This window comes from Mesoplodon bidens (assembly GCF_964165515.1).
Source record: "Mesoplodon bidens genome assembly, chromosome: 13".
Classification (NCBI taxonomy): Eukaryota; Metazoa; Chordata; class Mammalia; order Artiodactyla; family Ziphiidae; genus Mesoplodon; species Mesoplodon bidens.
In genome coordinates this window covers 22,662,141-22,689,807 of record NC_138169.1, presented here as the reverse complement: position 1 = coordinate 22,689,807, position 27,667 = coordinate 22,662,141, and the positions used below count along the sequence as shown (strand labels likewise).

The 27,667-nt window shown below is 44.1% G+C and overlaps 1 protein-coding gene across 5 annotated transcripts in view; it reads right to left on the bottom strand.

The window, feature by feature from the left end:
- The window catches only part of HSCB (HscB mitochondrial iron-sulfur cluster cochaperone), a 40,759-nt gene that overhangs the window by 10,108 nt on the left and 2,984 nt on the right, over positions 1 to 27,667 (bottom strand). For 4 of the 5 annotated variants that reach the window (XM_081252942.1, XM_081252944.1, XM_081252947.1 and 1 more), the window contains 2 exons: positions 24,743 to 24,790; positions 15,795 to 15,941 (listed from right to left, as the gene is read on the bottom strand). In XM_081252942.1, the coding sequence (XP_081109068.1) occupies positions 15,850 to 15,941; positions 24,743 to 24,790 (140 nt within the window). In that variant the 3' untranslated portion in view covers positions 15,795 to 15,849. Of the gene's footprint in view, positions 1 to 15,794; positions 15,942 to 24,742; positions 24,791 to 27,667 lie in introns of those variants that run through there. The other variant, XM_081252943.1, reaches the window with a different exon arrangement.

Genomic DNA, 27,667 nt, shown 5'->3' with positions numbered 1-27,667 from the left:
GTGGGAGCATTTAGTCCATTTACATTTAAGGTAATTATCGATATGTATGTTCCTATTCCCATTTTCTTAATTGGTTTGGGTTCGTTATTGTAGGTCTTTTCCTTCTGTTGTGTTTCTTGCCTAGAGAAGTTCCTTTAGCATTTGTTGTAAAGCTGGTTTGGTGGTGCTGAACTCTCTCAGCTTTTGCTTGTCTGTAAAGGTTTTAATTTCTCCATCAAATCTGAATGAGATCCTTGTTGGGTAGAGTAATCTTGGTTGCAGGGTTTTCTCCTTCATCACTTTAATTATGTCCTGCCACTCCCTTCTGGCTTGTAGAGTTTCTGCTGAGAGATCAGCTGTTATCCTGATGGGGATTCCCTTGTGTGTTATTTGTTGTTTTTGCCTTGCTGCTTTTAATATGATTTCTTTGTGTTTAATTTTTGACAGTTTGATTAATATGTGTCTTGGCGTATTTCTCCTTGGATTTGTTCTGTATGGGACTCTCTGTGCCTCCTGGACTTGATTAACTATTTCCTTTGCCATATTAGGGAAGTTTTCAACTATAATCTCTTCAAATATTTTCTCAGTCCCTTTCTTTTTCTCTTCTTCTTCTGGAACCCCTATAATTCGAATGTTGGTGCGTTTAATGTTGTCCCAGAGGTCTCTGAGACTGTCCTCTGTTCTTTTCATTCTTTTTTCTTTATTTTGCTCTGCAGCAGTTATTTCCACTATTTTATCTTCCACCTCACTTATCCGTTCTTCTGCCTCAGTTATTCTGCTATTGATCCCATCTAGAGTATTTTTTATTTCATTTATTGTGTTTTTAATCGATGCTTGATTCATCTTTAGTTCTTCTAGGTCCTTGTTAACTGTTTCTTGCATTTTGTCTATTCTATTTCCAAGATTTTGGATCTTGGAAATAGAATCTTGGATCATCTTTACCATCATTATTCTGAATTCTTTTTCAGGTAGACTGCCTATTACCTCTTCATTTGTTAGGTCTGGTGGGTTTTTATCTTGCTCCTTCTCCTGCTGTGTGTTTTTCTGTCTTCTCATTTTGCTTATGTTACTGTGTTTGGGGTCTCCCTTTTGCAGGCTGCAGGTTCGTAGTTCCCGTTGTTTTTGGTGTCCGTCCCCAGTGGCTAAGGTTGGTTTAGTGGGTTGTGTAGGCTTCCTGGTGGAGGGGACTAGTGCCTGTGTTCTGGTGGATGAGGCTGGATCTTGTCTTTCTGGTGGGCAGGTCCACGTCTGGTGGTGTGTTTTGGGGTGTCTGCGGACTTTTTATGATTTTAGGCCACCTCTCTGCTAATGGGTGGCATTGTGTTCCTGTCTTGCTAGTTGTTTGGCATAGGGTGTCCAGCACTGTAGCTTGCTGGTCGTTGAGTGAAGCTGGGTGCTGGTGTTGAGATGGAGATCTCTGGAAGATTTTTGCCGTTTGATATTATGTGGAGCTGGGAGGTCTCTTGTGGACCAGTGTCCTGAAGTTGGCTCTCCCACCTCAGAGGCACAACACTGACTCCTGGCTCCTCAATTTGGGATGATTTGTTGTCTATTCATGTATTCCACAGATGCAGGGTACATCAAGTTGACTGTGGAGCTTTAATCCACTGCTTCTGAGGCTGCTGGGAGAGGTTTCCCTTTCTCTTCTTTGTTCTCACAGCTCCTGGGTCTCAGCTTTGGATTTGGCCCCGCCTCTGCGTGTAGGTCGCCGGAGGGCATCTGTTCTTTGCTCAGACAGGAAAGGGTTAAAGGAGCAGCCTCTTCGGGGACTCTGGCTCACTCAGGCTGGGCGGGAGGGAGGGGCACGGAGTGCGGGGCGAGCCTGCAGCGGCAGAGGTCGGCGTGACGTTGCACCAGCCCGAGGCGCGCCGTGCGTTCTCCCAGGGAAGCCGCCCCTGGATCCCGGGACCCCGGCAGTTGCGGGCTGCACAGGCTCCCAGAAGGGCGGTGTGGACAGTGACCTGCGCTCGCACACAGGCTTCTTGGCGGCGGCAGCAGCAGCCCCAGCGTCCCACGCCCGTCACTGGGCTCCGCGCTTTCAGTCGCGACTCGCGCCCGTCTGTGGAGCCCCTTTAAGCAGCGCTCTTAATCCCCTCTCCTCGCGCACCAGGAAACCAAGAGGGAAGAAAAAGTCTCTTGCCTCTTCGGCAGCTCCAGAGTTTTCCCGGACTCCCTCCCGGCTAGCTGTGGCACATTAGCCCCCTTCAGGCTGAGTTCTCGCCGCCAGCCCCAGTCCTCTCCTTGTGCTCTGACCGAAGCCCGAGCCTCAGCTTCCAGCGCCGCCCGCCCCGGCGGGCGAGCAGACAAGCCTCTCGGGCTGGTGAGTGCTGCTCGGCAACGCTCCTCTGTGCGGGAATCTCTCCGCTTTGCCCTACCCAGGTATGTGGGGAGCTTCTTGCCTTTTGGGAGGTCTGGGGTCTTCTGCCAGCGTTCAGTAGGTGTTCTGTAGGAGTTGTTCCACGTGTAGCTGTATTTCTGGTGTATCCGTGGGGAGGAAGGTGATCTCCGCGTCTTACTCTTCCGCCATCTTACCCGGAAGTCCTGTAGATTTTTTGATGATGGCTATTCTGACTGGTGTGAGGTGATACCTCATTGTAGTTTTGATTTGCATTTCTCTAATAATTAGTGATGTTGAGCATCTTTTCATGTGCCTCTTGGCCATCTGTATGTCTTGTTTGGAGAAACGTTTATTTAGGTCTTCAGCATAGTTAATATTTTGAGCTTGTTCCTTTCATTAATTTCTTAAGTGCAACCATCTTCACATAATTGAGATCATATTGTCTGCACAGGTTTGTATTTTGGTTTGTTTCTTTTTTTCTAAATTTATTTATTTATTTTTGGCTGTGTTGGATCTTCGTTGCTGTGCACGGGCTTTCTCTAGTTGTGGTGAGCGGGGGCTACTCTTTGTTGTGGTGCACAGGCTTCTCACTGCAGTGGCTTCTCTTGTTGCAGAGCTGGGCTCTAGGCGCATGGGCTTCAGCAGTTGTGGTATGCGGGCTCAGTAGTTGTGGTTCATGGGCTCTAGAACGCAGGCTCAGTAGTTGTGGTGCTCAGTAGTTGCTCCACGGCACGTGGGATCTTCCTGGACCAGGGCTCAAATCCGTGTCCCCTGTATTAGCAGGCAGATTTTATTTTTAATTAATTAACGAATTAATTAATTAATTAATTAATTTTTGGCTGCATTAGGTCTTTGTTGCTGCGTGGGCTTTCTCTAGTTGTGGTAAGCGGGGGCTTCTCATTGCATCATTACGGTTCACGGGCTTATTGAAGCGGCTTCTCTTGTTGTGGAGCACTGGCTCTAGGCACGTGGGCTTCAGTAGTTGGGGCTCACGGGCTTTAGAGCACAGGCTCAGAACTTGTGGTGCATGGGCTTAGTTGCTCCATAGCATGTGGGATCTTCCTGGACCAGGGATTGAACCCGTGTCCCCTGCCTTGGCAGGGGGATTCTTAACCACTGTGGCAGGCAAATTCTTAACCACTACGCCACCAGGGAAGTCCCTTTTGGTTTTTTCTTAGTATAACTTTAAATTGCCAAGGAAAAGCCTGAGTACATTTTTGCATTATTCATTCATTCTCTCAATCAAAATGTACATATATAAATATGTATGTTTATAACTATATGTATATATGTGAACACACATATATATAGTGATACATTTGTATTTAAGGTACTATGTTGGCTGCTTCTTGGAAAGTTTATTGTCTTTCACGGCACAAAAGTTAACTATAATATAAAGCAGACTATGAAGAATGTCTATGTTCTCTTGTAATTCAGACAAGGAACCTCTCTGGATTATCTAAACGTTGTCTCACAAAGTTTCTTTGTTTGTAGATTCCTCTCTTTGGTGCTAAGACTATTGGCCAGAGAAGTCCCGATGGACCAGTGCTGAGCAAAGCTGAGTTTGTTGAGCAAGTTCGTCAGAGTAATCAGGCCTGTCATGATGGAGATTTCCACACAGCTGTTGTTCTGTACAGTGAAGCCCTAGCTGTTGACCCTCAGAACTGCATCTTATACAGCAATAGATCTGCAGCCTATATGAAAATCCAGCAGTATGACAAGGCACTGGACGACGCAATCAAAGCCCGACTTCTCAATCCCAAATGGCCAAAGGTAGAAATTTCATTTACTTTCACAGAATCTTTTGTGCTGATTTCTTATTTTAATGTAAACTTTATTGACTGAGTGCAGTTATTAATTTTTTAATAGTCTGTACTTCAGCAAGATGTGGAATGGCTTCATTGAGCTGGTACACTAGTGAATAGCTTCTTTTTTTTATGCTTTGGAAATATACTTTCCATATCTAAGTTTAATTCTTTTCCTGTATGTTTGAGATATAAATTTTTTTTTCACTCAGTTTATTTTTTATTTTTCTTTATTTTTTTATTTTTATTTTTTGCGGTACGTGGGCCTCTCACTGTTGTGGCCTCTCCCATAGCAGAGCACAGGCCCTGGATGCACAGGCTCAGCAGCCATGGCTTACAGGCCCAGCCACTCCATGGCATGTGGGATCTTCCCGGACCAGGGCATGAACCCGTGTCCCCTGCATCGGCAGGTGGACTCTCAACCACTGCGCCACCAGGGAAGTCCCACTCAGTTTATTGATAGGATGTGTTCTGGTTATTTCTATAGGTTTTGGACATCTCTTTTTTGCACAGATGTTTTAGATGGAGTATTATGATCAGCCACATACAATTACTTAACATAGTTCCAACCCTGTTATAAATTTTGACTATTCAGATAATATAGAAAAATACTTAGGACTTCCCTGGTGGCGCAGTGGTTAAGAATTCACCTGCCAGTGCAGGTGACATGGGTTTGAGCACTGGTCCAGGAAGATCCCACATGCTGTGGAGCAACTAAGCCCGTGCACCACAACTACTGAGCCTGAGCTCTAGAGCATGAGAGCCACAGCTATGGAGCCCATGTGCCACAATGAGTGAAGCCCATGCACCTAGAGCCTGTGCTCCGCAACAGAGAAACCACCACAATGAGAAGCTTGCACACTGCAACGAAGAGTAGCCCCCACTTGCCGTAACTAGAGAAAGCTCACGTGCAGTAACAAAGACCCAATGCAGCCAAAAGTTAATTAATTAATTAATTAATTAAAAAAAAGAATTTGGTCTTTGTCTCTGGTTCCTGGAGGGAGATTCTAAACCCTTGGAATTTCTTGAGTGATAGGTGTGTGTGTTATTCATGAGCTCCTCAGATCACTACTGAGTTTATGCTAATGAATGAGGTGACTCCAGATGGGGGCTGGTCACCAAACAGACTACCCACGTGATTAGAGGACTGTGGCTTTGAGCCAGCCCAGTCCCCAGGGAGAGGAGGGAGACTGAAGATTGAATCCAACCACAGGGCCAATGACTCAATCAATAATATTTGCACAATAAAACCCCAATAAAAACTCTGGACACCAAAGCTCATTGGAGCTTTCTGATTGGTGAACACATTGATATACTGGGAGGGTGAAACACCCTGAATCCATGGGGAGAGGGCATGGAAACTCTGCACTCAGGACCTTACCATACCTTGTACTATGTGTCACTTCATTTGTATCCTTTTTTTTTTTTTTTTTGCTGTACGTGGGCCTCTCACTGTTGTGGCCTCTCCCGTTGCGGAGCACAGGCTCCGGACGCGCAGGCTCAGCAGCCATGGCTCACGGGCCCAGCCGCTCCACGGCATGTGGGATCCTCCTGGACCGGGGCACGAACCCGCGTCCCCTGCACCGGCAGGCAGACTCTCAACCACTGCGCCACCAGGGAAGCCCCATTTGTATCCTTTACAATGCAACTGTCATCATAAACATAACTTTTTCCTCAGTTCTGTGAATCATTCTAGTGAATTATTGAACCTAAGAGGTGTCACGGGAACCTCCCAGATTTGTAGCTGGTCTGTCATAAGTATAGGTGACCTGAGGACCCCACGTGATGCTGGCATGTGAAATAAGGGAAATCTTGTTTGACCTAATCCTGTGCCCTGAAACTTGTGGAGTCTGATGCTAACTGTAGGTGGTTAGTGTCAGAATTACACTGCAGTATTGCACTGGTGTCAGAATAGCAAGGGACCCAGAAAGCCAAATGATCTTAAAAAAGAAGAACAAAGTTGGTGCATTCAACCTCTCTTCTGCAGTGAGAAAAACACACAGGGCTCTGAGCTGCTGCCCAGGCATTTTACAATGTGATAACCTTGCTCACATCCAGAGTCTGAACATCTAGATAAGGACTTGAGTTTAGCATCCCCACTGTTAAGTTCCCAATTTGCTTTCCCCAGGGCACCTCTTAAAGTAACTACTTGAGACTTAAGCCTGTAAAAAGTTAGTCACCTCTGCCCCAACTACCTAATAAATAATAGGTGCTTACTACCCTGCTCTCTGTCTCCTGCCTACTCCTGACCTGGGATGGAGGACTGCTCTTCCCCCAGCTCATTGTAAACCACCTCTCTTTCTGGGATCTATAAGTAAAAATTCTTGTGACTTTACTTCCTTTGTGTGGGTATATTGAAACTTTGCCTTTAATCAAAATCACCCCGTGGGTTTCACTTCCCCAAAGTGGGAGCTCAGATGCTAAGGGAACTACCTGGGGATCCCAAGTGGGTGGTTTGTGCCCCCTTATTCAGCAGGTCATAATCTGCATATTCTTAATTCAATACACCGGCTCCAGCTTCTCAACACACTTTCCAATTTCAAAACAGTGGGGGACTGGTATAAGGATAGACATATGGATCTATAGAATAGAATTCAGAATGCAGAAATGTACTACATTTATGATCAGTTAATTTTCAACAAGGGTGCCAAGACAATTCAATGTTGGGGGGATGGACTGTTCAACAATGATTTGGGGACAATTGGATAGTCACTTGCAAGAGCAAGGTTGGACCCCTGCTTCACATCATACATAAAAATTAACTCAAAATGGAGGAGAACATTTAGAAGTAAATATTTGTGACCTTGGGTTAGGAAATGGCTTCTTAGATATGACACCAAAAGGATAAGAAAAGATTTATAAGTTGGGCTTCATCAAAATTTTTAAAAAATGTGGTTCAAAGGATATCATCAAGAAAGTGAAAAGACGGTTCATAAAATGGGAGAAAATATTTGCAAGTCATATATCCAATAAGGGACTTGTATCCAGAACACATAAAAAAAATTCTTACAACTCAGCAATAAAAAGACAACCCAGGAACTTCCCTGGTAGTCCAGCAGTTAAGAATCCACCTTAAAATGCAGGGGACGCAAGTTTGACCCCTGGTCGGGGAACTAACATGCCACGGGGCAACTAAGCCCGCGCACCACAACTAGAGAGAAGCCCGTGCACCACAACGAAGAGCCTGTGTGTCACAATTAAGACCTGATGCAGCCAATAAATAAATAAATAAATACATACATAAATAAATAATAAAAAGATAACCCAGTTTTAAAATGGGCAAAGGATGTGAATCGACATTTCTTCAAAAAACATTTACAAATGGCTAGTAAGTACATGAAAATGTATTCAACAACATTAGTCAGAAATGCAAATCAAGACAACGAGATACCACTTTATATCTACCAGGATGGCTAAAATTAAAAAGACAGACAATAACAAGAGTTTACAAGAGTGCGGAGAAATTGGAACCTTCATACACTGCTGGTGAGATTGTAAATGGTACAACCACTTTGGAAAACAGTTTGGCAGTTCCTCAACAGATTAAACACAGGGTTACCATATAAAATTCTACTCCTAGGCATATGCCCAAGAAAAGTAAAAAATATATGCCCACACAGAAACGTGTACATTTATGCTAAGTGAAAGAAGTCAGTCACAAATGACCATTTATCCATTATGTGAAATGTCCAGACTAGGCAAATCTACAGATTATTATGTGCCTAGGGCAGGCGGTAGGGAGGGGAAGGGGAGGTGGGTTGGGAAAGGTACAAACTCCTTTTTGAGATGACAAAAATGTTTCAAAATTAGATCCTGGACTTCCCTGGTGGCACAGTGGTTAAGAATCCACCTGCCAATGCAGGGGACATGGGTTCGAGCCCTGGTCTGGGAAGATCCCACATGCCGAGGAGCAACTAAGCCCATGCGCCCCAACTACTGAGCCTGCACTCTAGAGCCCGTGAGCCACAACTACTGAGCCCACATGCCACAACTACTGAAGCCCTCACACCCAGAGCCCATGCTCCACAACAAGAGAAGCCACTGCAATGAGAAGCCAGCACACCGCAGCGAAGAGTAGCCCCCGCCTGCCGCAACTAGAGAAAGCCCATGCATAGCAACAAAGACCCAGTGTAGGCAAAAATAAATAAATTAATTAATAAATTTAAAAAAAGAAAATTAGATCCTGGTGATGGTTGCACAGCTCTGTAAATAGGCTTAAAGCCATTGAATTGTATACTTTGCATGGGTGAGCTTCAGGGTATATATATCTCAATGCAACTTTTTTTTTTTTTGCGGTACGCGGGCCTCTCACTGTTGTGGCCTCTCCCGTTGCGGAGCACAGGCTCCAGACGCGCAGGCCCAGCGGCCATGGCTCACGGGCCCAGCCGCTCCACGGCATGTGGGACTTCCCGGACCAGGGCACAAACCCATGTCCCCTGCATCGGCAGGCGGACTCTCAACCACTGCGCCACCAGGGAAGCCCTCAATGCAACTTTTTAAAAAAACAAACCCAGTAGAAAGGTAGTGGGGGAATAGCCAACCTCACCTATCTCATAGTCTTGGTGGTTTCTGACACTTACTGAAAGGAACCCTATAGTTATGCATAAGCGAGTTGGCTTAGGTCAGTGTGTGTTACAAACTACCTTGCTTGTTACTGGTATGTTCTAATATATATATGTATACCTAATATATACCAAATTTCCTAGGGAATTTGGTAACTCTTGTGACTAAGAGATCCATAGGTGTTATAGTGAGGTTTCCTCTCCTCTGAGAATTTGAAACTAAGGAAGCCAGACAAAATAGAAAATATTATCATAGGGATGAAAGCAAACATTATAAAAACAGCATAGAGGGAAATGATGGCTCCTCAGCCAACACTTGCAATATAATTGGTGGTCAGGACCACATTTTCCTTCTTTCTTTTTTTTTCATTGTGGTAAAATATATACAATATAAAATTTACCATTTTGACCCTTTTTAAGTGTACAATTTTAAGTGCATAATTCAGTGGCATTAAGCACATTCGTGTTGTGCAACCATCACCACCATCCACCTTCAGAACTTTTTCATCTCCCAAACCTACACTGTGTACCAGCTGCCCATTTTCTGAAGTTAGTGACCCGAGTTTGATTTTCCCCCAAACTACTACTATGTGAACTTGGAAGAGCTACTCTGCTCTTCAAAGCCTTAGTTTCTCCATCCATGAAATGGGGATGATAGTTCTTGCCTGAAAGGGCCCATTTGAGGATTCAGTGAGAAGCGCAGTGTAACGTGCTTATTAAATGCCCACCCACCAGATCTATGTCTCCTGCCTAGACAGTCTTCCTCAGCTGCAAGCCATCCTCCAGGTGCCTATCGAACATCTACAGGAAGTTCCAAGGTCACAAATACAACCTGCCAAAGTGGAGCTCAGCACTCCCCCACCGCAAGCTGCAGCCCCTCTTCCTGGGTCAAGGCCTCTCCATCCCCCCCAGTGCTCACACCAGACACTTGAGTCCCCTTAACTCAGCCCTCATCAGAGCCCTATTAGCTGCCAAGTCCTAATGGTCCCATCTCCTAGAATGCTGTTGTATCTGTCCCCTCACTGTCCCCTTACCATAATGCTGCCTTCGTTAAGGAACCATCAGCTCTCAACTCTACCGAAGTCCCCAGATGGGTCTCCTTTACTCCAATGTCTACACTGCTTCTCCTGATCTGGCTGCCTCCTTCTCAACAGCATCTCTACCCCTTCCCACTCCCACCCTCACCCTGTTGCAGTAAGATTCTTCTTTACTTGCATGCATGCCATTTCTCCTGCTAACCTACTTGAAAATGCAAATGCCTCTAATCCTTCAAGATCTAGCTCACTGGTCAAGGTTAGGGACCCCTCCTCTCTGCCCCCATCTCATTCTATGCTTCCCATTAATATTTGCTGAGTGTACTGCCAGGCCTTGTGCTGAGCACTCTGTGTGCATTATTTTATATTCTCTTCCCTCCCAATGTCATATCTGTACTTCGTCATGATTGAGGTTGGTGCTATGGTTATCCTTGTCTTACAGATGAGAAAAATGAAACCTAGAGAACTTAACTGCTCAAGGTCATACAGTGAGAGGAACTACCAGATACAAAAACCAATTCTGTCTGATTCTCTGAAATCTGAAGTATCACAAATATAATTTGTAACCTAACTTCTTCCTTCCTTGGTTCACTGGGTGAACTGTCTCATTTTTTACCCTACTGCTCTCATATGACTTCCTCTGCAGCCCTTTCTCACCTCTCTCCTTTCCCCAGCTGACTTAGCTCTTTCTTGCTTGGTGTTTCCATGGGCAGCCCCTGGGAAATTTCCTGTTAAAATCCCAGTTCCAGCTTCTCTTGAAACAATCCAGAGATTGTCAACACATCTGAATCTCGCCATGGCAGCCATTACCAGGGTTGAGTAGCATCTCCCGCCTCTTCCCCAGCTTTGAGATGGGGCGTGTGCTCGCAATTCTTCAAAGACCTCACCCCTCTCTGATAGCAGCCACTTCCGCCACCATCACCCGTGTGTGTTTCCTCCCTGGAGCCCTCACCCCTCTGAACTCTGCTGAGTCTCTCTTGCCTCCCAACAGTGATTCCTAGAAAGGAAAAGATGGTGTCTTCTCTTTATTTTTTCATCTGGCCACATCTGATATATCCAACATGTTATCAAAAGTGACAGGACCAAAGGAATTCTTTGTCAAAGCAAAGCTTTCGGTCTGAGTCTGCTGCAGCTATTTGTCACTTGCTGCTGAACACACTATGTGGCATGACTGCTTTGTCCACTCAGCAGCATCTTTCTCTTTGCCTGGTGGAGGCCACGGAGACAGGAAAAAGCCCTTTTGCAACGGAGGTGCTTTCCTCTCTGATTACAGATTACTTGTTATATAATTCCCTCAACTGTGACAGGACCGCCCCTTGACTTCTGTGCAGAAAAGAGTTAACCCAGCAGCCCCAAGATAGCACATCCTTATAAAGTCCTGCTTACAAGGTTGGCCCTTGGCTGGTGTCTGGGAACTTGGATTTGGGGAGGGTTTCCCTATTTCCAGAACTGTTAAGAGTGGCTCACTCTGCCTAAATTGTTTGTACAAACAATGTAATTTATGCTGAATACCTGTTTTCTTTCTTGGAGTCTGGAATTTTGGCACATGCTAGACAAAGAGTGTTTATGTGACCAGCACCAAAGAAAAACTCTGGGTACTGAGTTTCTAACGAGCTTCCCTTGCAGACAGCATTTTCACACGTGTTGTCACAACTTGTTGCCGGGGAATTAAGTGTGTTCTCTGTGATTCCACTAGGGAAAGGAGCCTTGGAAGATTGTGCCTGGTTTCCGTCAGACTTCACCCCATGTGCCTTTTCTCTTTGTTGATTTAACTTTGTATCCTGTTGCTGTAATAAATCATAGCCATGAGTAGGACAATGTACCGAGTCCTGTGGGTTCTCCCCTTGAGTCGTTGAAATTGGGGGTGGTCTTGGGGACACCTGACAGTCTCTCTCTGCTTGTCTAGATGCCACTTCCCCTCTTCCCTGAAGACTTCTTCCCTGGTTACCACACCTGGGAGTGATCTTTCCCTGTGCCCAGTGAAGCTGTATGTGCAAACTTTGGAAACAGAGACTTGGATCAAATCCTGCTTTGGCTTGGCATGGATCAGGCCCTGGTAAATGGCCCCTCTTGTAAAGATTGTTTAGTCCCCTTGGCTGGTACTTAATCTTGGCCGGTTCAGCCTCCCTAAGAGCAGAGGCTTTGCAGACAAGGCCTGGGTTTGAACCCCTGCTCTTGACTCTCTTACCTTCTGGGAGCTTGCTTCTTCATCTGTAAAATGAAGAATTGGGTTTACTTTGGTGGAATTGGGTTTACTTTGATGGAATCATGCAAAGTACTGCCCATAGTGCCTGGCACAGTTAGTGCACAGCAAATGGGAACTTTTATCATTGTTTTGGTTATTGGTGTAAAAGTCTTCTCCCCAAATAGACAGGGAGCATCTCACTGTTCTGTGTTACTCTCTCAGGTTAGAGCATTCTTTTACACAAAGTAGGTGCTTGAAACTTTGTTGAAAGGAGAATATTTACTCTGCAGTGAAAGGCATGACTTTGTTGCCAAAATAAAAACAAAAGTAGTCATTACCATTTAAAAAATCACATTTGAGTGCTTATGTGCCATGCACAGGGCTAAACAATTTGCATAATTTATTCCATTTAATCTTCACAATGACCCTGTGTGTTACTATTATTATTATCACCACTTTAAAGATGAGGAAATGAAGCTTAGCACAATCATGGACTTACAGCAGATTAGTGGCAGAGCTGTAATTCAAAACCAAGTGTAGGGGCTTCCCTGGTTAAGAATCCACCTGCCAATGCAGGGGACACAGGTTTGAGCCCTGGTCCAGAAATATCCCACATGCCGCGAAGCAACTAAGCCTGTGCACACAACTACGGAGTCTGCATGCCACAACTACTGAAGCCCACACACCTAGAGCCCGTGCTCCGCAACAAGAGAAGCCACCGTAATGAGAAGCCTGTGCACTGCAACGACGAGTAGCCCCCACTCACTGCAACCAGAGAAAAGCCTGTGTGCAGCAATGAAGACCCAACGCAGCCAAAAATAAAATAAATTAAATAAACAAACAAATAAACAAAAAACCCCAGGTGTATTAGTCTGCTCAGGCTGCCGTAACAAAATACCACAGATTGGGTGTCTTAAACAACAGAAATTTTCTCACAGTCTGGAGGCTGGAAGTCCAAGATCAAGGTGCTGTCAGGGTCAGTTTCACTATCCGTTGAGGGGTCTCTTCCTGGTTTGTAGATGGTAGGTGTCTCCCTGGCTTTCTCAAAGGGCCTTTCCCTGGTGCATGAGTGTGGGAAGACTGAGCAAGGGTGTCTTTTCTTATAAGGACACTAATCTATAAAACCAGGGCTTCATGTTTACAACCTCATTTATCCTTAATTACTTCCCTAGAGGCACCATCTCCAAATACAGCCACACTGGAGGTTAGGTATTCAACATATGGATTTTGCGGGGGGACACATTCAGTCCATAACACCAGGCCTATTTGACACTGGAGCAGTCACAAATTAGTCAAAACTTCCGACTTGTTCTGATGCCATATTAAGAACGATGTGGGGTTAGGAGGTGGGTGCTTAATTTCCTTCACTCAGTCAGAAACTTTAACCCAAATAGGGCTGCTAACCTTTCAGAGGTCTAGAAGCATCTCTCCCATAGGGCTTTGTCAGGGAACACTTGAAAGGGTTCCTGGATTTAGAAGTCCAGCTAAACTTGGAGTTTAGATTAAAAGGGAAAGAATTTGGAAGAGAGGGGAAAAATAAGTAATTCCACTGCCTCAGAAGCCATGTCTCAGAAATAAAGTCTTTTTTTTTTTTTTTGTGGTACGCGGGCCTCTCACTGCTGTGGCCTCTCCCGTTGCGGAGCACAGGCTCCGGACGTGCAGGCTCAGCGGCCATGGCTCACGGGCCTAGCCGCTCCGCGGCATGTGGGATCTTCCCGGACCGGGGCATGAACCCGTGTCCCCTGCATTGGCAGGCGGACTCTCAACCACTTGCGCCACCAGGGAAGCCCAGAAATAAAGTCTTTTTAATTTATTCCCCCAATCAGAAATGTTTGCTCAGGACTTCCTTGGCGGTCCAGTGGTTAAGACTCCGTGCTTCCAATGCAAGGGGCATGGGTTTGATCCCTGGTCTAGCAACTAAGATCCCACATGCTGTGCTGTGCAGCCAAAAAAAAAAAAGAAAAATAAAAGAAATGGTTTGCTGGGAGGTCCAGTGGCCTTTCAGCTGATGGCAACAGGTAAGGGAAAGTTTCTTTGAAGTTCCTCCAAAGAAGTTGTTTGAAGCAAATTTGTTTATCTGATTTCTTTTTGTGGTCAGATTGTTTCGGTTTTGATCTTTGTTCCGAAGGATGGAAGATTGTCTACAGGCATATTTCAAACACTACTTTCATTTTCTCCTTCTTTTCAGAAGCACCCAAACTAATCAGGACATTTGCTTGCTTTGTAATTATTTACTTAAAGGACTCTGTGTGTGTGTTCAGACAAGTTAACTTGCTCTTCTTGTAAATTGTGAGGGGGCTGGAGATTGTACTGATATTCCCCAGTACCATTAAGCCAGACAGCTGCTGTGGTTCATCTGCCTTCAGAAGATCCATAAATCCTGAAATGTTAACTGAGTATAACTGGATCAGGATTCACAAGATATAAATTCTTAGACAATGACAAGGGAGGATGCAAAGCTCTAGGAGTAGTATTTAAACCTTGGTTCAGAACCCTGAATTTTTTCACTTATAAACAAGCAATTTTCTCTAAGAATTTGAAGGCTGTTTCTCAGAATTTTTAATCCGAATTTTCTATTTTAATCTTCCTTGATCCAGAGACTTAAAAAATTTTTTTTTTCTTCTGGAAATGAATCAAGAATGTAAACTGAATTTCTGAAGAGTCAAAAAGGGAAGGGAAGCTGCTTCTGGTGACAGGAGAGCAGCTGTTCAGAGATAAATTAAAAATGCTCCACTCCACCAAGGTGGAGCTGAACATGTGGTTAGTGTTTAACACCAGACTAATTCATTTTTTTAAAAAAGTTACTAACTTTTTAAAACTAACTTTTATTTTTGGCTGCATTGGGTCTTAGTTGCAGGCACGTGGAACCTTTCATTGCGGCACGTGGGCTTAGTTGCCCCATGGCTTGTGGGATCTTAGTTCCCTGACCAGGGATCGAACCCGTGCCCCCTGCATTGGTGGGCAGATTCTTAACCAATGGACCACCAGGGAAGTTCCCAGACTAATTCTTGATAATATTATCTATATTTCATGTAGATAAAATGCATTTATGTATTTAAGTGTAGACCAAAGAGACCCTTAGGCAGCTTTGCACGGTTGCCAAACAGAATTCCTTGAAGGACACACTAACAAGACTATCTATTTGTGAACGTCATGCCATTGGAAGGAAAATGTGGTTCTACAGCAGAGGGTGGCAAACCCATGTCAAATCTAGCCTACTGCCTGCTTAGTAAATAACGTGCTACAAGGGCAGAGTTTATTTGCAACAGAGGCGGTATGGCCCACAAAGTCTAAAATATTTACTACTGGCCCTTTACAGAAAAACTCCCTTCCCCTCGAGGGCCTCAAGTTGGCCTTATTTCCAACTCCTCATCCACAGGCCTAGATGAGGAACGTGGTATATCAAGTATCCCATGAAGAACCGATCACTCAAACCCTGGCTGGGCTGTGCTTCTGCTGACATGACAAGCTTTGCAGTCCACTAATGCTTGAGCCACAGGTTTAATTAAGATGGTCAAAGCGGGCTTCCCTGGTGGCGCAGTGGTTAAGAATCTGCCTGCCAATGCAAGGGACACGGGTTCAAGCCCTGGCCCGGGAAGATCCCGCATGCTGCAGAGCAACTAAGCCTGTGTGCCACAACTACTGAGCCTGAGCTCTAGAGCCCGCAAGCCACAACTACTGAGCCTGCGTGCCTAGAGCCCATGCTCCGCAACAAGAGAAGCCACGACAATGAGAAGCCCACGCACCGCCAAAGAAGAGTAGACCCTGCTCACCGCAACTAGAGAAAAGCCTGCGCACAGCAACGAAGACCCAACATAGCCAAAAAAAAAGAAAGAAAGAAAAGAAAGATGGTCAAAGCGGTTGAAACACCTCTACTCTGAATCAGCAGAGTCCAGAAAAGAAATAGGTAAGAACTTTATTTTTAAAACTTTAAAATTAGCAACAATTAGAGGGGAATCTTCTTTAACTTAATCTTTTCTTCAACGTTTGAAAAGTATCTCATCTTTGTTAAAAGTTCCTTGGCTTTTTCAAAATCATCTGAAATAAAGAGAGACATTAATGCGAGGCTTCATTTCAAGCAAGAATAAAATCACTCTATTATCCAAGGCAGCTGGATCAAAGCTAAGCCCTGGGCTCTGGAAGGCTGATCAATTACTCAGTAGATTTGAGAAAGAGAAAACATCTGGATTGTTCAGGGGATAAAGGGCTTAATCAAAGGGAGCAAAAGCATGCTTCTTCACAGGATTCAGAGTTTAAATGAGAAGCTGCTCTTCTTCTTCAGGACAATACCCAATAACTAAGTTGTGTTTTAAGAGTTTTCCCCTGTCATACACGGTGGTCTAACCCTGACGAGGATGTGGAAGCACCTGGTGCTTCCTCTGTGCCAGGTGCTGCGATACAGAGCTGCCCCCAGGAGGCTCGTAGGTTCTGGAGAGATGCCCTTAGACCCGTGGTTCTTGACTGCAGGTGATTTCTCGCCTGTGGGGATGTTTGGCAATGTCTGGAGACGGTTTTGGTTGTCACCCTGGGGAGGTGGCACTGACATCTAGTGGGCAGAGGCCAGAGGTGCTGCCAAACAGCCTACAGTGTACAGGACAGCCCCCCACGACAAAGAATTATCTGGCCCCAAATGTTGGTAGTGCCAAGGTTGAGAAACCCTGACTTAGATTTATGTGTAATAAAATAATACACCGTTATATTCATATATGGTTAAAACTACCAAGAAAAGCAAGGGAATGGTTAGTACAAAAATTCAGGAGAATAGTTGCTACCATGGAAGGGGAATGCAATTACAAAGGGCCTACCAGGGGCTTGAAGGCAGTGGTCATGTTTTATTTCTTTATTTCATGATTATTTTTTTGTATTTATAAATATTCTTTTAATTATGATAAAATATACATGACATAAATTTACCATTGTGACCTTTTTTTTTTTTTTTTCGTTACGCAGGCCTCTCACTGTTGTGGCCTCTCCCCTTGCGGAGCACAGGCTCCGGACGCACAGGCTCAGCGGCCATGGCTCACGGGCCCAGCCGCTCCGCGGTATGTGGGATCTTCCCGGACCAGGGCACGAACTCGTGTCCCCTGCATCGGCAGGCGGACTCTCAACCACTGTGCCACCAGGGAAGCCCACATTGTGACCATTTTAAAGTGTAGAACTCAGTGGCATTAAGTACATTCACAAAACTGAAACTCTACATATGAAACAATAAACTTGCTATTCCCCACTCCCCTTTGTCCCTGGCAACCACCATTCTACTTTCTGTCTCTAAGAATTTGACTGCTCTAGGGACCTCATGTAAGTGAAATCATACAGTGTTTATCTTTTTGTGACTAGCTTACTTCACTTAGCATAATATCCTCAAGGTTCATCCATGTTGTAGCATGCATCAGAATTTCCTTCATTTTAAAGGCTGTATAATATTCCCTTGTATGGATAGACCACATTTTGTTTATCCATTCATCAGTTGATGGACAGTTAGGTTGCTTTCACCTGTTAGCTATTATGAAAAATTCTATGAACGTTGGTGCTGACAAAAATTATCTCCTTCACCAAACTCTAGCCAGGCTCCTCTGAGCCCTCTTCTTGACTAGCCCTCCACCTTGGCCTATAGGGACTCGAAAAAACAATAACATAGTTACTTACAGCTCAAAGGCGGCATCCCTAGGATGACCCCAGCCCCACCTTAAAATGCCTGCCTGAGAACACAGGGCTGCCAAAAGAATTTATCACAGTTTACACCCGAAGCTAGGGCCCCTGTCTCCCAGGGTCTGTGGGAGGGTAGGAACCTAACTTCAAGAAGTGCCCGTTAGCAAACCCAGATGGGTTTCACATGGTCCAACTCCTGCTTCCCACTTTTTGTACATTTTCACTTCCTTGGCCCTGTGCGCCACCCCCACCCCCCACTGCCCCACTCCTTCATTCTCCCTTTAAAATGCCCAGTCACACATCAAAGCTGAGTTCAGTTCATGCTGGACTATTCCCCTACTGCAATGGTTATTACTGATTAGAACCTATCCTTAGCACTTTAACTAACGTCTGGCTTTGTTTATCTTTGACAGTAATCTAGTGCCGTGACTTGGATCTAGACTGGAAACACCATCAGGCCCTCAGACACAACAGCTGGACTTTTCAGTGAGCATAGAGACCTTGGTCTCCTCTCCGGCCCACCTGCTCGTTTGGGAACCTGGGGTGAGTCTGACTCCTGCTCAAATTCTGCAGACACACCTCTGTTGAAGCACGGTGAGGACAGATTTGGATTCTCACGATTCTGAGTATCCTCTCAGAAGGATAGAGTCCCAGCCTTCTTTTGAAAGGTAGCTCCAGGCTGGAATTCTTTCCGGCTCCTTGTTTTTTTTTTTTTTGTGGTACGCGGGCCTCTCACTGTCGTGGCCTCTCCTGTTGCAGAGCACAGGCTCCGGACGTGCAGGCTCAGTGGCCATGGCTCATAAGCCCAGCCGCTCCGCGGCATGTGGGATCTTCCCGGACCGGGGCATGAACCCGTGTCCCCTGCATCGGCAGGCGGACTCTCAACCACTGCGCCACCAGGGAAGCCCCGGCTCCTCGTTTTGAGTAGGGATTTACTCCTGGGCTGGACATTTTCTTTTTCCTGGCTCCTTGAGAGGCCTCTACGCTCTATTTGACCCTGCTCCTCCCATGGGAACTTGTCAGTCCTCTGAAACCTCCTTCTTGAACTTCTACTGACTGTGTGTCACCATGGTGCTTGGTCTACCTCTTTTCTTGCTGCTGTGATTTTATAGGCAGATCTTGTTTTATCACGCTTTGCAGATACTGCGTTTTTTACAAATTGAAGGTTTGTGGCAACCCTGCGTCGAGCAAGTCTATGTATAACATTTTCCCAACAGCATTTGCTCACTTCGTGTCCCTGTGTCAGACTTTGGTAATTCTCCCAATTTTTCAAACTTTTTCATTATTATTATATTTGTTCTGGTGATCTGTGATCAGTGATCTTTGATGTTGCCACGGCTAAAAGATTATGACTCACTGAAGGTTCAGAGAATGGTTAGCAATTTTTAGCAATAAAGTATTTTTTAATTAATTGGTTTTATTAGACATAATGCTACTGCATACTTAATAGACTACAATTAGTGTAAACATAACTTTGACATGCAGGGAAATAAAAAAAAATTCATGTGACTTGTTTTACTGCAATATTTACTTTCTTGTGGTGGTCTGGAATCAAACCCGCAGTATCTCCATGGTCTACCTGTACTTAGGAAAAATTGGAACTTCTCTGGCTTCTTTGGGAAACTTAAGATTCCCCACACTGACTCCTTTAAGACCTCTCGCCTCCTCTTCCCTCCTCTCACCACCTTCCATATTCCCTTCCACTCCCTCGCATCCTTTGATATGCCCTCCTTCGAGCCCCTACCTCCTCAGTCCCTCTGTCCATCCTACCAGACCTTTCCCTTCCCACTCCCGCCCCCCAACTCCCTACAAGCACTGGACTTTTGGGCTTCCTGTCCCCATTAGGGGCTTGCAAGGACTCAGGTACCTCCAAAAGCAACCACCTGAAGCTGAAAAGAAAAAAAAAGCTAACTGGAAACAGATATTTAGTCCACAGACTCCATAAGATTATATATCATTATATATAAACCCCGCCCCAAAACAAAAAAACAACCAAACCAAAAAAACCTTAAAAAAACCTCTACAACTCACATTGAGCAGGCAACCTTTAAAACATGCTCCATCTGCCAGAAACTCAATTCAGATAAATATATAAAATAGAGCAGAAATGAGAACTACCCATATAAACTAGAGTTTAAATTTTTTTCTTTAATTTCCCAGTTTTACTGAGATATAATTGACATAAAGTCAAATTAGTTTTAGGTGTATAACATGATTTGATATATGTACATATTGCAAAATGATTACCACAAAAAGTTTAGTTAACATCCACCACCTCACATAAAGTGAGTTTTATATTATCTTATTTGTGCCTGACTTATGGCAGAATTTTTTAACGAAAACTGTAAGATCTATTTGCATCTGTCTGTACATTTATGTATCTATACATATACATAAACATATATTTCCCTACCTTCAGATGGTATTATGAAATTAATTTATAAAATCCTTTGAAGGAACTGTATCCTAATTTGCTTAGAGAGAAATTAGTACTTACATAAATGAAATCTTCCTAAAACTTCCAGAAATATAAGAACCAACTCAAATGTTTTCAATTTCATGTAATTTGGGTAAATCTTTGGTAAATAAAACTAGTGTGATGTTCTTGGTTTAATAAAATGGATATGTCTTCAGAGTTGTTAACATTAAATATAATGCAAGCATACTTTTTTTTTTTTTTTTTTTTTTGCATTATGCGGGCCTCTCACTGCTGTGGCCTCTCCCGTTGCGGAGCACAGGCTCCGGACGTGCAGGCCCAGCGGCCATGGCTCATGGGCCCAGCCGCTCCGCGGCATGTGGGATCTTCCCGGACCGGGGCATAAACCCATGTCCCCTGCATCGGCAGGCGGACTCTCAACCACTGCGCCACCAGGGAAGCCCCCAGTTATTATTTTAAAATGTGATATGTCACAGAAACAACCAGATTTCCTTTGTGTTATTTTTATAATAACCTCTCATCAGATCTTTAACTATGGCCATTTTAAGTCTTTTGCTATCCACGGAGGGTTGTTACCTTACTCTGATGCTTTCCTAAAAGCTCTTGCAACCAGCTGTAAGCCAGAGTACTTGTGATCAATAAACAGGTACTGTACCAGGTACTGTGTGGTACAGGTTTCTGATGGCATTGCTTACATTACTGAGTTCAAATCAGTCGACTAAGTCAGGATTTCCAAAACGCTAATGAAAAAGCCGATGGGTTCATGAAACTGCTAACCCAAGATCAAGCAGAACAAAATTAACTACATAGGATTGAGTAAACTGATAAGTTGATTATAATTTTTTATTCAAACTATTGCTGGCTTTTAAATGTTCTATTTTCTAATATGAGGAAATCCCCTTTCCTTTTCTCGTAAGCTATCTATGACTCATTAACAATCTAGTAAATTATACACTTTTGTAAACAAAATTAAAACTTCTTCTTCTCCCTGCCTGATCCCTCAAAAAGTTAGAAACTATTATTGAGTATTCTTGTTTTCACGGCAATATAGTTATTTGCATAGCTTCAGTAAGAATCTGTCCTCTTTGTGATAGGACATAATTAAAAATAAGGCTTTGAAGGGAATGTCATATTTGAAAATGATGCATAAAGTCATCAATTTTAAGGAAATAAGGTTGATTTTATAGAGATAATGCTTTCAAAGCCCTGTTGCAAAAACTGGCCTGGTATCTGGTTTACAGGGTTCCCAGCCTTACAGGTGATTAAGGGCACTCGGCAGGCCCATGAATCTTAGAATATTTGGGGGACGTTGGGAAGAGAGGAATTCACCTGAAACTATAGGTAATGCAGGTGAAGAATTCTGATGGAGAAATCTTGGCTTGACTTCCTAGCAGAGAGGTTTTTCAAATCTAATCTGAGATTCCAGGCAGATTCTAATCTGAGATACAGGCAGACCTCAGAGATACTGGGGGCTGGGTTCCAGACCACTGCAACAAAGCGAATGTTGAAATAAAGCAAGTCACACAAATTTTTTGGTTTCCCAGTGAATATAAATATTGATACTGTACTATAGTCTATTAAGTGCACAACAGCATTATGTCTAAAGAAACAATGTACATACCTTAATTAAAAATATTTTATTGCGGAAAAATGCTAACCATCATCTGAAAACACAGGAGTGCTACAAACCTTCAATTTGTAAAAAATGCAGTATCTGCAAAGTGCAATAAAACCAGTTATGCCTGTAAAAAGTTCCATTAGGAAAACTTAAAAAGGCCTTTATGGTCAGTTACCATTCTTGCTGCACTTAATAAATAATCAGGCCAAATTTCATGAAACTAAATTTATTTTGTAAACAAGAACAAAGTTACTTTATCTTTGATTAAAAAAAGGGGGTGATTGTGGAGAGAAATTTTATGTTTCAGTGGAAAAGAATAACACAACCTTGCGAGTTATCAGGATCCCGTCCTGTTCATTGTCTTTGAGGTTTTATTATCTACTTGTAAACTGAACTGGATCCTTACACATTTTGTTGGCCCTCAGCAAATCCTCAATTCTTCTAGTTTCTTTCAACATCTGGCTACAACTTTCCAAACCAATGTTTCCAATGTTCCTCCCTCCCTCCTGACTTACTGTCACTAAGAACTAAAACCTGACTGCCCAGATCCTCAGTGGGACTCAGGCTGTCTTATAGCTGCCCCTTTCCTCCAGGATCTGGGAAAGTCCTGCAAGCTGAAGCTGGAGGACTTGATAGAAAGTTCAAAGAACTCATCACAACAAATCACAGGCAACATTTGTGCCTGGAGCTGCTGGTACACGGGCCACTCAGAAAGCGCGCACCTTCTACACTGTGCTCTGGGGAATAACCATGACTGTGATGCTGATGTCTCTGCCATCACCACAAACATTCAAACTACAAGCCAGGAGATGCGTCAGATTGCCTCTGCTGTCCTCATGCCACCACCTAAAGACACTTAAGTGGTCAGTGTCTTCTCAGGTGGCTGCCCTCTGGACTCAGAAACTGGGGTTATAGTCGGCTCCAGACATTGACCTTTGTTTTCCTTTTCGTTTCCATAGAGATGCTCCTCATTAAATGCACATTTGCTCACGTCATCCCCCAAATATCCTCTACTATCAGGCCTCAACAGATGGCTCAGCTAGTCCTTCATAAACAAAAGACGATTGAGTGAGAAATGGACTTATGTCGTTCAGAGGAAAGAAGGTCTCTTCTGTCTCTTTCTTGCTGTTTGTTCTAGTCAACACCTGATGATAGGGCCCCTGTCTCCAGGCTCTGTGCGAGGGTGGGAGCCTAACTTCCCTAAGGGCCAATTAACAAACCCAGATGGGTTTCATAGGACCAACTCCTTCTTCCCGCTTTTTGTCATATTTCACTTCCCCAATTCTACTGAGCCCCTCTGCACCCCCGCCCTACTCCCTCATTCTCCCTTTAAAATGCCCAGTTGCCTCTGTACAAATCGACATTGAGTTCAGTTCACGCTGGACTCCTTTCCCTATCACCATAGTTATTACTGATGCAAATCTGTCCTTACCACGTTAACTAGTATCTGGCTTTGTTTATCTGTGACAGTGCATCTCTCTGAGTTCCTGCTGTCAACACCCAGAAGCGGAAGTGCTGGATTGCACCGTAATTCTATTTTTAATTTTCTGAGGAACTGCCATACTGTTTTCCATAGTGGGTGCACTATTTTACATTCCCACCAGCAGTGCACAAAGGTCTCTACATCCTTGCCCACATTTGCTATTTTCTTTTTTTTTTAATAGCATCCATCTTTATAGGTGTGAGGTGGTATCTCACTGTGGTTTTTGATTTTCGTTTCCCTAATGATTAGTGATGTTGAGCGCCTTTTTTCTATTTCTTAACCTGAGTGGTGGGGACATGGGTGTTTCTTCTGTTGTTATTCTTCCATTGTACTTACGTACTATTCATTCTTTAAGAAATTGCATTTTATAATTAAAAAAATAAACGCCCACAAAGGTATAACAGGAGCTGGGGGTGGGCCTTGGTGGAACATAATCTGACCATCTTAACCAGTAGGCTGGGGACATGGATTTCGGCAGATACGTTGGGCCACGTTCCTGTCCATTCTGCTATTAATCTATATTCCTCCCCATCTTTTTAGAGACACCCCTCCCTCCCCGCCACCTTCTGCCTGCTTCTCAGAATAAACTCCTACAGTCCCTACAAAGTAGGCAGTACACTGTGCAAGCTTATCTCCTTGGCCCTCAGTGATCGGACTGGAGGGGACATCTGACTCAAACTGGGGCAATCAAATCCCCCCTCCCAGGAATCTAGATTGGATCTAGAAGATTCTAGTCAGACGGTAAAAGGCCCTGTTCTTATGAGGTAATAGACCAAGGAGGACTGACGAGTCATCCAGTGGGGGAGGCCAGTTTGGAGCACTGTACACCAATAAGGAAGCAGACGGAACTGGTGTATAGCGGTGGGGAGAAGGATGGAGTGGCCAGCTAGGCCACCAAGTTCAGGACCACAGTCTTGGTTCCAGACTGCTTTCTGGTTCCCAGGTCTTGTTCTAGAAAAGCTCTTATCACACAATACTATGCTCATCTCAGGGACTTTGGATTCTGAGAGACACCCCTGATTCCTTAGAGTAACCTCCTTTTATCTGGGTTAGTATGAGTTGCATTCTCCTTTCTGTAGTCAAACGATCCCTAAGCCAAAGGGCTATTAATCTCCTATTTAAGGAGTGGCACAAGTCAGGATGGAAAGAAAGGCTGTTCTTGCTTAAAAATAGCTAGAAATAGATCTAGTCTTTTTAGCCTGAGAGCCAGGAGCAGTGGGGACAAGGATGGACATGCCCTATTTGCAATCTGGGCACAGCTCGGCCATGGGATTCTCCTCCTGGGCTTTGCAGAAGAAAGGGGTGTGTGGGCTTTGCCAAATGTTGACTGTGCAGCCTTGCCCTCAGAGTCTGCCTGTGTTGGCTTCAGCCCACATCCCTCACCTTATCTTCTCCTACTTGCTAAAGGGGAATGGGAGCACTTTCTCTCATCTCATCTTCAATGGGCATATCACTGGTTTTGGCACACCCCTTGTTTCTCTAGCAAGACTGTGAATCCTTGAAGGCAGAAATGTAGACTCATCTATATTTCATAGCTCCCATGTACCTGTCATAGGATGGGCATATAATAGCTACTTATTGAATGGATGGTTATACCTCAGTGCTTACAATTTCTTTCCATATTTAAGAAAGTCAAGAAATGAAGGAAGTACCTCTTTCAAAAGCTCTGCTCACATTGTCAGCCAATTCTTTCTGTTTAGCTGAAAAAGAAAAACATTATCTTAATTTTTCTACTTAAATAGACTCATAACATGAAGACAACGCTTTGTCATCTTGTTGTGAACACAACATAGCAGGGAGTTTGGGTTCAAGGGTAAGGCCTCATAACCTCTGTCTCTACAGTTCCATGATGGCAGCTCCTGCTTAGTGCAGCTCTGGCTGATCCTAGTTACACTGTTTTTCTATCCATGAAAGGTCTGAGGGGCAATCACCAAAGCTCATAAAATGGCTGTAGAAGCATTAAAAAAAAAAAAAAAAAAAAGACAAGGAAGTGCCTTAGATTATCTCCACCAAGCACTCTGAGTCTTCCAGATTTCAGCTAGGAGAAAATTAACAAGCGGGACTTGCCTATCAGCAGGGCATTAGAGTGTGTCAGGCAACTACTAGCAAATTATACAGCCTCTCAGGAAAATGAAACATTTCGATCATATTGTACCACCTTAAGGGAGAAGATGCCAGATGAAGTAAAGCAGCAGCTACCTCACATTTTTATTGTTTCCTCATAAGAAAATTGTATGATAAGTGCCTTTTCCAGATACCAACAGTATCAATCATTTATATGGTGCCTGCTTTCAAAGCACTTTCAAATACATTATATCCCCATGGTAAGCAATGACAGGTACTGGGAGAACGTATATGGTCACATGGTTGGTGAGTGAGTGACCCAAGTCACCTGACTTCTGGTCCAGTGGTTGGAAACTCGCTTCTCAGGTAGCAACGTGGTGTTAACAAAAGAACACTGGATTAGGAGTCTGGAGGCTCTAAAGTCCTGACCCCAAAACTATCTAGCTCATGCGCTTGAACGTTCACATTACCTGGGCCTTAGCAGGTAAAATGAAATTTAGGAATTACTCTAAATGAAGGTCAGTGACCTGCTCAAAACCAGATGTTAACTATAGAGCTAGAAATAACCCCCACCATTCATTGGGAACTTACCACGGGCCAGGCACTGTGTCAAGTGTTTTACATGCTTTAACTTAATCGTTGCAACAACCAGTACTAATATTATCTCCATTTTACAGATGAGGAAACTGAAGCTCAGAGGGGTGAAGTCACTTTACTGAAGGTCACACAAAAGGTCAGTGGCAGTGTTGGGACTGAACCCAAGTCCACCTCACCCAGAGCTTCATGAACCTCTGCCTTCCAAAGCCGTGCAGCTGGGTCTTTTGACGAAAAATCCTGAGTTTCTCTTTTCCCAACACCACCCAGCCCTAATGTTGCTGGTACAACCCTAGCTGACAGCTCCCCCACCACAACTTCTATTTTACTTCTTTTAACTTCTTTGTTATTTATTCACTCACTTGACAAATATTTACTGAGCCCCTATTATACTCCAAGTACTACTGCATGTGCTAAGGATGTGAGGGAAGCAAAAAGAAGACACAATTTCTGCCTCTGTAGAACTTCTGGTCTAGTAGGGGAGGCTGATATTGGTCCAGTAATCTCACATAAACCAGTGATTAGTCCTACAAAGGATGGGTACCCACAACCAAAAGGCATAGACAGAGAGGTCCTCTGCGGATTCTCTGAGGAAGTGAGGACTGCCCCCAGATCTGAAGGAGGAAGAGTTAAATAGATGGGGTAGAGGAGAAGAGGGTTTCGGGCAGAAGAAACAGCATGTGCAAATGCCCTGGGTAGGGAGGTACAAGGTACAGATGAAGAACTGGAAGCAATCTGTGTGGCCGGAGTGGAAGGAGCAAATGGGAGGAAGCAGAGGCCAAGCCATGCAGGTCTCTTTAACCTGAGGCGGGGGGCGGGGAGCCACTTTAAGTTTTTAAGCAAGGCCAAGGGTGCTATGATTAGATTTGGGTTTCAAAAAGATCACATATGTGACAGTGTAGGAATATATCAGATTGAAGGTAGAGACGGACCAGTGTGGAGTTACTCCAGTTGTCCGGGTGAGAGAGAATGGTAGCTTGGGACAGGGTGGTGGCAGTGAAAAATGTATACACGGATCTGAGACACATTTAGAAGGTCAGCTTTTCAAGACTTGGTGATGGACTGTTTATGGGGGTAAGGGAGAATAAGTTGTGAAGGACACCTCCTCGGTGTTTTGGACTTGTACAACCACAGAGCGTCATTCACTTAGAAAGGGAACATCAGCAGAGGAGCAGAAGAGACATGCTCATGACTTCCACTTGGGACACACTGAGTTGGAATATATAAACTCCAAGAAGGTCCAGGCCATGTCTTTCTTGTTCACTGCTGTATCCTCAGTGTCTTGTACAGTGCCTGATACAGTAGGCATGCCATAACATTTGTGAAAGTTCATATCTGCATACAATTTGAATGAGAAACCTGGAGCCTTTTCTATATGGCATGGTTAATTTTATGTGCCAACTTGTTTAGGCTGTGGTGCCCAATTGTTTGGTCAAACACTAGTCTAGATGTTGCTGTGAAGGTATTCTGTAGATGTGAGTAACATTTACAGTCAGTTGACTTTAAGGAGATTATCTTTGATAACATGGGTGGGCCTCATCCAATCAGTTGAAGGTAGTAAGCAAAAACTGAGGTTTCCTGAAGAAGGAATTCTGTCTCATGACTAACATAGAAGTCCTGCCTGAGTTTCCAGCCTGCTAGTCTATCTACATATTTTGAACTTGCTAGCTCTCATAATCACATGAGCCATTCCTTAAAATAAATTTCTCTCTCTCTTTCCACATAGACATACACTACTGATTCTGTTTCTCTGGAGAACCCTGACTGATACACTATGGAATAAAGTGGAAAGTAAAGCAATATGAGATCATAAGATCAAGGTTTCAATCTTTGCTCTGCTATATCTGCTGTGTGACCTTGGGCATTCCCATGAACTTCTGAGGCCTGTTTTTCTTGTCGGAGATAATATTATTATCCAA